General features: G+C 52.2%; 2 protein-coding genes across 10 annotated transcripts in view; one reads left to right on the top strand and one right to left on the bottom strand.

Annotated features, from left to right (window-relative positions):
* Nucleotides 1-11,812, bottom strand: part of PIK3CD (phosphatidylinositol-4,5-bisphosphate 3-kinase catalytic subunit delta) — a 77,027-nt gene extending 65,215 nt beyond the window's left edge. For 2 of the 9 annotated variants that reach the window (XM_055383922.2, XM_055383851.2), the window contains exon 1: nucleotides 11,665-11,812. The gene's annotated coding sequence lies outside the window, so the exon portion shown is untranslated. The remainder of the gene's footprint in view (nucleotides 1-11,664) is intronic. The other 7 variants (XM_055383932.2, XM_055383909.2, XM_055383896.2 and 4 more) reach the window with 5 other exon arrangements.
* On the top strand, nucleotides 8,992-9,662 carry LOC129532873 (putative uncharacterized protein PIK3CD-AS1). Its single transcript, XM_055384123.2, is given in 3 exon segments — nucleotides 8,992-9,230; nucleotides 9,385-9,403; nucleotides 9,405-9,662. Coding segments are annotated over 3 exon segments (516 nt in total).
* Nucleotides 11,813-12,400: the final 588 nt, after the last annotated feature.

Consider the following 12,400-nt stretch of genomic DNA (forward strand, 5'->3'; position numbering starts at 1 on the left):
GCCCCACAGTGGTGCAGAGATGGGCTGGATCTAGCATGTTCCTCCACACCCTCTCGGGCACATAATGCCAGAAGAACTGTTCTGTGTGCCAGTGAGAGAGACAGACATTGCACAGGGCTGTGGGGCAGATTCCCTGGTGGGAGGCCCTGAACATGGCTGGCAAGTGAAACTGAGGCTGGTAGCCCTGGGGACTACGACTGGGTCTTGAATAGATGCTGACTTGGAGTGGGCTTTGCTTACCCAGTGGAAAATGCAAATGCTCAGAGCGCCAGAGCCAAACCAGAACAGAAGACACCGTGTGGGTTTGGATGGCTGTCATTTCTTCAGACCACAGAACACGCTGTACAGCCCATAATGTCCAGCTATGGGCTGGACAGAGAGACAGCCTCCGCAGAGCAATAGTTTGATAAAGAAATGGAACCGTTGCCAGGTGCAGTGGCTCACTCCTGTCATCCCAGCACTTTGGGAGGCCAAGGCAGGTGGATCACCCGAGGTCAGGAGTTTGAGATCAGCCTGGCCAACATGGCGAAACCCTGTCTCTACTAAAAATACAAAAATTAGCCAGGAGTGGTGGCATGCACCTGTAATCCCAGCTGCTTAGATGGCTGAGACAGGAGAATTGCTAGAACCCCGGGAGGTAGAGACTGCAGTGAGCCGAGATCTTGCCACTTCACTCCAGCCTGGGAAAAAGAGCGAGACGCTGTCTCAAAAAAAAAAGAAGAAAGAAAAAAGTAATGGAACCGCTCTTCCCTTTTGTGGCCATCACCAAAGCCGGAGTGGCCAAAATGAAGTTCAATACCTTCGTGACTTAGAACCACAGCAAGAACCACAAAACGCATTTCTATGCACCTTCCCATATTCGCAGGAAGAGAGATTGTCTTTCCCTCTTTCCAAATAGCTGAGGCAGAAGCCTAAGTTCAGGTTGTGTGAGGACACCAAGAGGCCAGCAAACCAGCAAAGCAGGTCCAGGTTTAAAGGAAGAAATACGTCATCTACACTGAACGAGTGCAGGGGGAAAAGTCTAATGGCACGACTGTCCACGCTGGCATTCATCCCAGCCAGGCTGTTATCATTAGGCTAACACTGGACAATGACCACAAAAAGATCCTTGAATGGGCCAGGCGTGGTAGCTCACGCCTGTAATCCCAGCACTTTGGAAGGCCAAGACAAGAGGATCTCTTGAGCTCAGGAGTTCGAGACCAGCCTGGGCAACATAGCAAGACCTTGTCTCTCAAAAAAAAAATTTGAGATCGAGTCTCGCTCTGTCGCCCAGGTTGGAGTGCAGTGGCAAGATCTCGGCTCACTGCAACCTCCGCCTCCCTGGTTAAGGGTTCAAGTGATTTTCCTGCCTCAGCCTCCTGAGTAACTAGGACTACAGGCATGCACCACCATGTCCGGCTAATTTTTTTTTTTTTTGAGACAGAGTCTCACTCTGTCACCCAGGCTGGAGTGCAGTGGTGCAATCTCGGCTCACTGCAAGCTCCACCGCCTGGGTCCACACCATTCTCCTGCCTCAGCCTCCCAAGTAGCTGGGACTACAGGTGCCCGCCACCAAGCTCGGCTAATTTTTTGTATTTTTAATAGAGACAGGGTTTCACCGTGTTAGCCAGGATGGTCTCGATCTCTTAACCTCGTGATCCGTCTGCCTCGGCCTCCCAAAGTGCTGGGATTACAGGCGTGAGCCACCGCGCCCGGCCAATTTTTGTATTTTTTTGTAGAGACAGGGTTTCGCCATGTTGGCCATGCTGGTCTCAAACTCCTGATCCTAAGTGATCCACCCGCCTTGGCCTCCAAAAGTGCTGGGATTACAGGTGTGAGCCACCACACCCGGCCTCTACTAAAAAAAAATGTTTTAAATTAGCTAGGGGTGGTAGCATGCACCTACAGTCCCGGCTACTCCAGAGGCTAAGGCAGGAGGATCACTTGAGCCCATATAGTCGAGGCTGCAGTGAGCTGTGATTGCACCACTGCACTCTAGCCTGGGCAACAGAATGAGACCCTAAAAAGAAAAAGAAAAGAAAAGAAAAATCCTTGGCTGGGTACAGTGGCTCAGGCCTGTAATCCCAGCACTTTGGGAGGCTGAGGCAAGTGGATCACCTGAAGTCAGTAATTAGAGACCAGCCTGGCCAACATGATGAAACCCTGTCTCTACTAAAAATACAAAAATTAGCTGGGCGTGGCCGGGTACGGTGGCTCAGGTCTGTAATCCCAGCACTTTGGGAGACCGAGGCAGGTGGATCACTTGAGGTCAGGAGTTCGAGACCAGCCTGTCCAACACGATGAAACCCCATCTCTACTAAAAATACACAAATTATCTGGGCGTGGTGGCGCATGCCTGTAATCCCAGCTACTCTGGAGGCTGAGGCAGGAGAATCGCTTGAACCCGGGAGGCAGAGGTTGCAGTGAGCCGAGATCACACTGTTGCACTCCAGCCTGGGCGACAGAGCAAGACTCTGTCTCAAAAATAAAAAAAAGAAAGAAAGAAAAAAGAAAGCAAGAACAAATCCTTGAATGGAAAGCCAAATCTCACCATGTAGGAAACGAAAGGGGAAAATACAACGAAGAAATAATTAACAAGATGCAAGAATGAAGTCATCTTATATACAAACTTTCCTTAAAACTGCTAAAATGGGAAAAAAAAACCCCAAAAAAGTAGAACTGGCGACTGAAAGGCTGGCTGTCTGAAGTGGGGAGACAAAGGCATGAAGGGGTGGCTCAGCTGCCTTCCCGAGTGTGTGCCCACGCTCAGCCTGGGAGGCACCAAGGAGTATCCCCATGTGCTATTCCTCTGTTTTCCTGGTGGATCTGGGCAAGAAGGGTGGGAAGGACGATGGTATGACTATAATTCTTGCTAAGACTGGTATAATGACTGTAATTTTTTCTTGCTTCCCAATAGCAGCTCAATGGCACTTACACTGCCACTAAAAAGGATGCGTAGGTTATGAAGCAACGTGGAAAACTGTTAATGAGCCAATGTTAAGTGAAAAAAAGCGAACGACAAAAGCACATGCCTAGCTGCTCAAAAAAATTAAAAATTGGATTACCATATGATCCAGCAATTTGGGTATATACCTGAGAGAACTGAAGGCAGGGACTTCAACAGGTGTCTGTCCACCCATGTTCACAGCGCAGCATTATCCACAAGGGCCATAAGGTGGGAGCAACAGAAGTGTCCATCGGGTGAATGGAACGAAAGAACATGGTCCTGGCCAGGCGCGGTGGCTCACGCCTGTAATCCCAGCACTTTGGGAGTCCGAGCGAGCAGATCGCTTTAGGTCAGGAGTTTGAGACCAGCCTGACCAACATGGTGAAAGCCCGTCTGCTAAAAATGCAAAACTAGCTGGGCGTGGTGGCACATGCCTGTAATCCCAGCTACTTGGGAGGCTGAGGCAGGAGAATCACTTAAACCTGGGAGGCAGAGGTTGTGGTGAGCCGAGATCGCGCCATTGCACTCCAGCCTGGGCAACAAGAGCAAAAATCCGTCTCAAAAAAATACAAAAATTAGCCAGGTGTGGTGGTGCGTACCTGTAATTCCAGCTACTCAGGAGGCCTAGGCAGGAGAATTGCTTGAATCAGGGAGGTGGAGGTTGCAGTGAGGCTGAGATCATGCCACTGCACTCTAGCCTGGGTGACAGAGCAAGACACTGTCTCAAAAAAAGAAAAGAATGTAGTACCTACACACAGTGGAATGTCCAGCCTTAAAAAATGAAAAGAAATTCTGATACATACCCCCACATGGATTAAGCTTCAAGAAACATGCTAAATTAATGAAGCCAGTAATAAAAAGACAAATACTTTAGGATTCCGCTCATGTGCAGTACCTAGAGTTGTCAAAAGCACAGAGACAGCAGAATGGCTGCCAGGGCTGGGAGGAGAGGGGAGTTAGTGTTTAAGGGGAAAAGAATTTCAATTTTGCAACATGAAAAAAATGCCTGAGGGTGGGCGGTGGTGACGGTTGCACAATAGTGTAAATCCCACAGAACTGCGCTCTTAGAAATGCTTAAGATGGTCAATTTTATGTTATGTATATTTTACAATTAAAACATGAACATTAAGATAAAAAGCATATGCCTACTAATTACGACTAAAGTATTTTTTATTTTAAGTGCTGGGGTACATGTGCAGGACGTGCAGGTTTGTTGCATAGGTAAACGTGTGCTACGGTGGTTTGCTGTACCTATCAACCCATCACCTAGGTATTAAGCCCCGCGTGCATTAGCTATTTATCCTGATGCTCTCCCACCCCCTACCCCACCCTCACAAGCCCCAGTGTGTGTTGTTCCCCTCCCTGTGTCCATGTGTTCTCATAGTTACAACTAAGTTAAAATGCACATCCAAGAGAAGTTAATGGAACGGATACCCAAATGGGCAACCGCTGTGTTGGGCTAGAGGGATGATGATAAATGACTTCTGTTTCTAATCCACTCCACACCAGCTCCTTTGCAGACACTGCATGGATTGCTATGTGCCTGGCACTTTACACAGGATAATATACAAAATCCTCAAGACTAATAGGTAGGTATTGCTGTCTCAGTGTTACAACTGGACTCTGAGGTTCTGATGGGTTAAGTGACTTGCCCAAGGTCATCCAGCAGATAAAAAGTGGCTTGGTGGCCAGGCCCAGCACTTTGGGAGGCCGAGGCAGGTAGATCACCTGAGGTCAGGAGTTTGAGACCAGCCTGGCCAATGTGGCGAAACCATGTCTCTACTAAAAATACAAAAATTAGCCAGGTATAGTGGCATGTGCCTGTAATCTCAGCTACTCCGGAGGCTGAGGCAGGAGAATCTCCTGAACCTGGGAGGCAGAGGTTGCAGTGAGCCAAGATCCCACCACTGCACTCCAGCCTGGGTGACAGAGGGAGACTCTGCCTCACCAAAAAAAAAAAAAAAAAAAAAAAAAATGTGGCTGGGAAAAAACCCAGTTCAGCTGATTCCAAAGACAGTACATTTTCTCCAATGTGGCAATCCCCCTAAAACCACCACCTCACCCAGCCCCACCCTCACCTGGACATAAATGACTTTTTTTTTTTTTTTTTGAGACAGGGTTTCGCTCTGTTACGCAGGCTAGAGTGCAGTGTTGCAACCATAGCTCACTGCAGCCTTAAACTCCTGGACTCAAGTAATCCTCCCACCTCAGTCTCCCACATAGCTGGGGCTACAGGCGTGCATCACAATGCCCAGCTAATTTATTTTTATTTTTTGCAGAGATGGGGGTCTTACTATGTTGCCCAGGCTGGTCTCAAACTCCTGGGCTCAAGTGATCCTCCTTCCTTAGCCTCCCAAAGCATTAGGAATACAAGCATGAACCACCATGCCCAGCCATAAATGGTTTTCCAAAGTTTCAAAAACAAGGCTGATTATGCTTCTCTATTGATAAGAAAGCACTTCTTCCAGATTTCATGACCAACATAGAAAAGAGCAATGCCCCCACTGTAGCTGATGCAAGGGGGGGGCCCAGCCCTTCCAGAGAGCCCTGGAGCACCTCACCCAATCATTCTCCCATGTCCTTATCCACCCCTCCTACAAACTTCAATGATTAATGGGGCTCCCCAAACCCCTCCCAGTGCCACCAGCCCCATACCATGTCCTGGGGTAAGAGGTGGGAACAGAGCAGCGTCTGTGTCACCATCTGAGCCCTCCCCCCACCTCTGCCCAACAGATGAAAGTTCAAAATGTGAGGGTCTGTGTGACCTCAGAGAGAGAGAGAGTAGCCCTGGGCTGGGAATGGGCTGCGGAGGGCAGGGACTGTTGTTGAAGATAAAGAGGGAGGAGTTTGTTGGGGAGGGAAAGTAAGAGAAGCATTTCTCCTCCTGAGCTCCAGAAGTTTTCTGCTTCTGGGACCCCAGGAGGTTGGGGGTGGGGTGGGGACTGCCAGTTCATAAAAGTTGGGGAACAGAAAGCAGGAAGGAGGCTGGGGTCAATGGTCCAGCAGAGACCACCAGGGACTCTGACATCTTTGCCTAAAGTCACCCAGGGGAAAGTGGCAGAACAGGGCGGCTTCCCTGCAAAGATAACCGCACTTCCCACCGTCCCCAGAAAATACAGAAAGACATTCCTGTTTATCTGTAGCAGGCTGAATGGTGGCCCCCACAAAGATAGGTCTTAACCCCCAGGACCTGGACATTATCTGGAAAAATAATAATGTGGAAAATGGGTCTTTGCAGATGTAAGTAAGTTAAGGATCCTGAAATGATTTCTATCTGAATTATCTGAGGGAGCCCTAAATCCAACAAGAAGTGTCCTTAAAAGAGACAGACGGAGACCCAGACACACGGAGGAGACACCCTTGTGAAGACTGAGGCAGAGACTAGAGTGATGCAGCCACAGGCCAAGATATGCTGGAGCCCCCAGAAGGAACAGCAAAGAAGGATTCTCCCCCTACAGCCCCCAGAGGGAGCGAGGCCTTGCTGATGCCTTAATTTTTAACTTCTGGCCTCCAGAACTGTGAGAGAATACTTTTTTTTTTTTTTTTTGAGATGGACTTTCGCTCTGTCACCCAGGCTGGAGTGCAGTGGCACAATCTCAGCTCACTACAACCTCTGCCTCCTGGGTTCAAGTAATTCTCCTGTCTCAGCCTCCCGAATAGCTGGGACTACAGGCACGTGCCACCATGCCCGGCTAATTTTTGAATTTTTAGTAGAGATGGGGCTTCACCATGTTGGCCAGGCTGGTCTCGAACTCCTGACCTCAGGTGATCCGCCCGCCTCAGCCTCCCAAAGTGCTGGGATTACAGGCGTGAGCTATCACACCCGGCCCATTGCTGTTGTTTTCTTTTAGTGACAGGATCTCGCAATGTTGCCTAAGTTGTAGTGCCATGGCTACTCACAGGCTCAATCACGGCTCACTGCAGCCTCAAACTCCTGGGCACAAGTGATCCTCCCACCTCAGCCTCCCAAGTAGCTGAAACTATAAGCATGCACGTTTCTGTTTTAAGCCACAAAGTTTGAGGTCATTTGTTACAGCAACCACAGGAGGTTAACACTGGTTGAGCATCCCAAATCTGAAATCTACAACGTTCCAAAATCCAAAATTTTTGAGTGCCATCATGATCAAATACAAAGCTCCTTGGAGCATTTCAGATGTCAGATATTTGGATTTGGAATGGTCAGTTGGTAAGCATATAATGCAAATATTCCAAAATCCAAACTCCAACCCATTTCTGGTCCCAAGCATTTTGGATAAGGGATACTTAACCCGTACAGCATCCCTCCAGGACCAAAAATCCCAAATAGGTCTATCCCTTTCTGCATCTCCTCCTCCCCCACCCTACTCCTGGCACCGCCCACTCTTCCGGCATTTTCTCTAAGTGGAAGCAATTTCCCCCAATATGAGTGAAACAGAAGCCAACTGAAATACCACTTTGGAAATGCCACACCCTTCACTCTGATCATTCCCCCTGTGCTCAGAATGTAATAGGAAGGCCACGCATGGTGGCTCACGCCTTTAATCCTAGCGCTCTGGGAGGCCAAGGTGGGCAGATCACCTAAGGTCAGGAGTTCGAGACCAGCCTGGCCAACATGGCAAAACACCGTCTCTGCTAAAAATACTAAAAATAGCTGGCCATAGTGGCGCACGTCTGTAATCCCAGCTACTCAGGAGGCTGAGGTGGGAGAATTGCTTGAACCTGGGAGGCAGAGGTTGCAGTGAGCCGAGATCACACCATTGCACTCCAGCCTGGGCGACAAAGCGAGACTCCGTCTCAAAAAAAAAAAAAAAAAAAAAAAGAATAAGAAGAAAAAAGAAAGAAAGTAATAGGAAAAGGGACCCATTTCCAGGAGCCCTGACCCTTATCCGAGGTGGTAAGGTTGTGACTTCTGGGCAGGGAGGGGAGTTTCACGCATATCCAGCCAGTGCAGCTGGAAGGGGATCTTTCACAGGCCCTATGGACTGTGCTGGCCCTCAGGGAGAGGAGAATGGCCCATTATTTTGGTAGGACCCACAGCAAGCCACAGTGTTTAGCTGCAATAAAAAAGGGGGGGGGGTGGGGGGTTCCTGGGTTTTTTATTTTTTCCATCTTGAAACTGGCAGCATTTCTGCTATGATTGCCGGGGATTTCCACCAACCAAACTAAAGACAATTCAGTCTTAGCGTTAACTGTAGGGAGAGAGGTGGCGTTTTGCAACCTTCGCTATTTATGAAACACTGTCACCGGTACCAAGATGACAATATTTTCCTCCTTTTCAAACAAGCCAGGCTCTGCCATCCTCCAGTGGACAGGGCCCTTCCTGGGGTACTGCTTCTAGACCATCTTCTCCAACAGCTTTGCTGAAAAACACACTTGTCCCCTGGGGAGTAGCTGAAGCCACCCTCCTGGCTGAAAGAGCTTTTTTTCCTTTCTTTTTTTTTTGGAAATGTAGTCTCACTCTGTTGCCCAGGCTGGAGTGCAGTGGCACAATCTCAGCACACTGCAACCTCCACCTCCCGGATTGAAGCGATTCTCCTGCCTCCACCTCCCAAGTAGCTGGGATTACAGGTGCTCATCACCACGCCCAGCTAATTTTTTTTTTTTTTTTGCATTTTTCGTAGATACAGATATTCACCATGTTGGCCAAGATGGTCTTGAACTCCTGACCTCAAGTGATCCGCCCACCTCGGCCTCCCAAAGTGCTGGAATTACAGGCGTGAGCCACCAAGCCCAGCCTGAAAGAGCCTTCTGAAGGTCCCACGTTAAGGAAACATTTGCTGGGGCCCCAAACCCCACCATCAGGCCCACACCGGCAGCTGGCCTCAGGGAGGGAGGGAACTGCTCTCTACACAAAAATGGTTTTGAAAATAACCCAGCCAAAGGGGAATTGCTTCATCCGTTGCACATTCACTTCTCCCTTTCACTGTGCAATTTAAGTAAAACAAGGTGAAGCAGGAACCGACTCTCACCATCCCCACTCCCACCTCCATGAATTCCATCGGACACTTGTGCGAAAGCGGACTGGCTCTGGGGTCTGGCCTCCAACCATTGGTGGACTGTCTGTCCTGTAAGCCCCCCAGGGGCTGATGCCCTCCCAGTCTGCCTGCCCTGTTCTTAGCACAGCCCCTGGCCCCCCGTGTGATCTCAGGAAATACTTGCTAAACATAGTACCGGAGGAGAAACGGAGCCCACAGCTTAGTGCAAAGACCTGGCGGCGTGGACTGAGGCTGCAGAAACGCAGAAACGCGCTTTTGCTGCCAGAAGGGGACATCCGCGTGGTCGGGAGTACCTCTGGGGCACGTGCCCTAATTCCAGAAACATCTAAGTGAGTAGTATGGCCAATGTAGTCTGTTTCTGAACAGGGGCTGAAGGGTGGGGGAAGTGGGGCTCAGAAGGAGGCTAGCTTAGTTGTCTCTGGAGGAGGCAACTGGGTTGTTGTATTATGTTTCTCAGAGATGGGCTCTTGCTCTGTCACCCAGGCTGGAGCGCAGTGGCACTCCCAGACGGGAGGATCCAGGCTTACTGCAACCTTGAACTCCTGGCTTCAAGTGATCCTCCCGTCTGGGCCTCCCAAAGCACTGGGATGGCAGGTATGAGCTACCGCTCTCAGCCACAACTGGGTTTTAAGAGCACTCCTCCGGCCCACTCCAGTGTCTTCCATCATTCTGTGAAAGTACCAAAAGAGGCCCAAGCCCAGGAAGCCGCCAGCAGGCCTCTCACCAGCCAAGATGGCTGGAATCCTAATATCAAGAAATGAAACTCCAGCAGGCCATGGAAATGCTAAGGGGTTGGCATTTCTGCTCTAGAGAGAGCCAAAGAGAAAGCTCTATTTATATCTCCTTGCGTTTGGTCGCAGCCTCATCAACGAAAAGAACCTTCCGCCCCACTCAACACATCAATCAAATTGGGGAGGGGGTGTGAATAGCAGCAGCGGGTGTTACAGAGGAGTCTCAAGGGTATCTTAGAGGGTGCCTCTCTGAAAAGTCGTCCCCTCCAAATCCCCCCCAAGGGAATTACTAGGACATTCTCCTTCCCCCACAAGCAACGGCACCCCCAGATGATTAAACGCGCTGGCGACGTAAAGAGCTGGGATTCTGGGGAAACTACTTGTAAACTGTGTGGGTTGGTGAGTTATTTAACTTTTCTGAGGCTTCGTTTCCTTAACTGTAAAATGAAGACAACACCACTCAGCTCTTACAGCTGTCCAACTGAAATCACCTAGGTAAGAACGACCAGTTCTTTGGGGAGTAATGTCCCGATGGTACCATTCAATTGTCAAGAACACCAAGGCACCGTCAGGCACCCGGGCGGTATCCCACTCTCCTGGAAGAGAGCAGGGGGTTAGCCCTTGGTTTCAAAGTCCCTAGGGAGCAGTAAACCTTCCCCTCCGAGAGCCCTGAGAGAGGAAAAATTGCCCCCTCCCACTCCAACCCACGGCACACCCGCCCACATCCACGTGCGGCTGTGCCCAGCATCTCAGAGGTAGGACTTCTCAGGAATCGGCGGGTAGAAGCCCCCTTGATGGAGTCTTGTGGGGTTCAAGATCTGCAGGTCCCACCTTCCAGGGAACACCTGCACAAGTGAGACCTGCCCGATCAGCCCCGCGCTCCATCCGCAAACTGGGCAGATCCCAAGGGTGCCACGCGAGGACCCTGCACCTTGGCCGCTCCAGGGCGCCCCCAACCCGCGACCCCGGAAATCTCGCCCCTACCTGCTTCACCCTCGCCCCACCCACAGCGCACTTTTCGGGACCTCCCAGCGGCCCTTCCCCGGTTCTCTGGACCCCCGTCTCCCCGCCCTGCAACGCCCCCATCCTGGTGCCCACGGAAGGTCGTCCCAGTTCCCCTCTTCTCTATCTCAAAGGAGGAGGTGCAAATGAGGAAGCCTAAATAAAAACAGGAAACTTGATTTTTTTAAAAAGCCTCATTAAGGCTGAATTACGGGTAAGAGTATTTTTTTAAAAAGTCCGGAAATGCAAAGCTGGGGGCGGTTTTGCCGGCGTAACCCCGGCTCGGCCGCAGATCCGGAGCTGATCTCGCCTGCGCCGCTGCAGCAAACGCGGCGAGCAACGCGGGCGGCCCGGGACTGGGAGGCGGGGCGCGGGTCCACGAGCCGGGAGGAAGCCCCCAAAACTTCCACCCCGGCCCCTCTGCAGCCCCGCCCCCCACTTGCCCAGGCTGGGAAGGGCGCACAGGACCCGGGCGCCGGCGAACTGTGCGCAGCCCTCTCTCCGCGCCAGGGCACTCGGGCGACATCACCAGCGCGCTCTCTGTGGACCCCGCTGCCGTACAGAGGAGGCCCCTGGTCCTCTAGTCAGCGCTCGGAGCGGGCGCACGCGCTGAGCGCTTCCAGTATCCTCGCGCCTCAGCCGGCGCACTGGAGGCCTCACCGCCGCTGTGAGCGCAGCTGAAACCCCGCTGCTGTGAGCGCAGCTGAAACCCCGCCGCCGGGCCAGGCGGGCAAGGCGCGCAGTGCAGGCGCCGGGGAGCTGCGCACGCCCCTCTCGGCGGGCCCACGGGGGACGGCCCCGGGCCTCTAGGGCAGCCCCCGCCCAGGTCCCAGCAGCCCGGCCCCCGGGGCTCCCAGGGCCCGGCTCGCTAGACGCGGGGAGGCGCCCAGGGCCAGGGCGCACGGGCTGTGTGTGCCGGAGAGACGCCCGCCAGCCAGCCCCGCGCCCCCGAGCGCAGCCGCAGTTCCCAAAGGCCCTGGCCGCGGTCCTCTTCCCACCTCCCCTGACGCAGCCAGCGGCGATCGCTTACCGTCCCGGCGCAGCTGGCAGGGCTGGGCGGCTCTGCTCGCGGCCGCTCGGAGCGACTGCGCTGGGCGCGAGTGAGCCTCGAGGGAGGGAGGCGGGGCGCGGCGGGGCGCCCCGCCTGCCGCCAGCCCGCACACTCCACTTCCCACTTTGTTTCCTTTTCACTTGCAACAGGAAAAACAACAGGTCCCCCAGGGCCTCGCCTTCCCCCGCCGCCCACACCCCCCAGCTCGCCTACCGCTAGAGGGGCATCATCCCAGGCGCCTCTGGAAGCTGCACCTTGCTTGCCCTTCTACAAAACAAGTTTTCTTTTTATGCAAAGGAAAACAACCAAATAAAGGTCCTAAGCGCCTTTAAGCGCTCCGCCTTAACGCGGGAAAGAATTTCAACAGGAGCGGGAGAAAGGCTGAGAGCAGGAGAGGAAGAGGGGGTAACCTGCAGCTCTAGGCACCCAGGGACCCCAAGCGCCACTGCGAGGTGACCAGTGTTGGGGCTCAGGACACACACCCAAAATGTGACTGTGGGAGACCAGCGTGTGCCACCCCAAAATATACTTCTTCGCCATATTTTGAAGGGATTATTCTTAGAAACTGCAGGCACAGGAGTAGATCTGAAAAGCTGTCCTTTTGTAAAATGATTTCTATCTATAAAGAAAATCTCCAGGCCTGGCACCGTGGCTCACTCCTGCAATCCCAGCAATTTGGGAGGCCGAGGCGGGAGGATCACTTGAGCCCAGGAAT

This window comes from Gorilla gorilla, chromosome 1, assembly GCF_029281585.2.
Source record: "Gorilla gorilla gorilla isolate KB3781 chromosome 1, NHGRI_mGorGor1-v2.1_pri, whole genome shotgun sequence".
Lineage (NCBI taxonomy): Eukaryota > Metazoa > Chordata > Mammalia > Primates > Hominidae > Gorilla > Gorilla gorilla.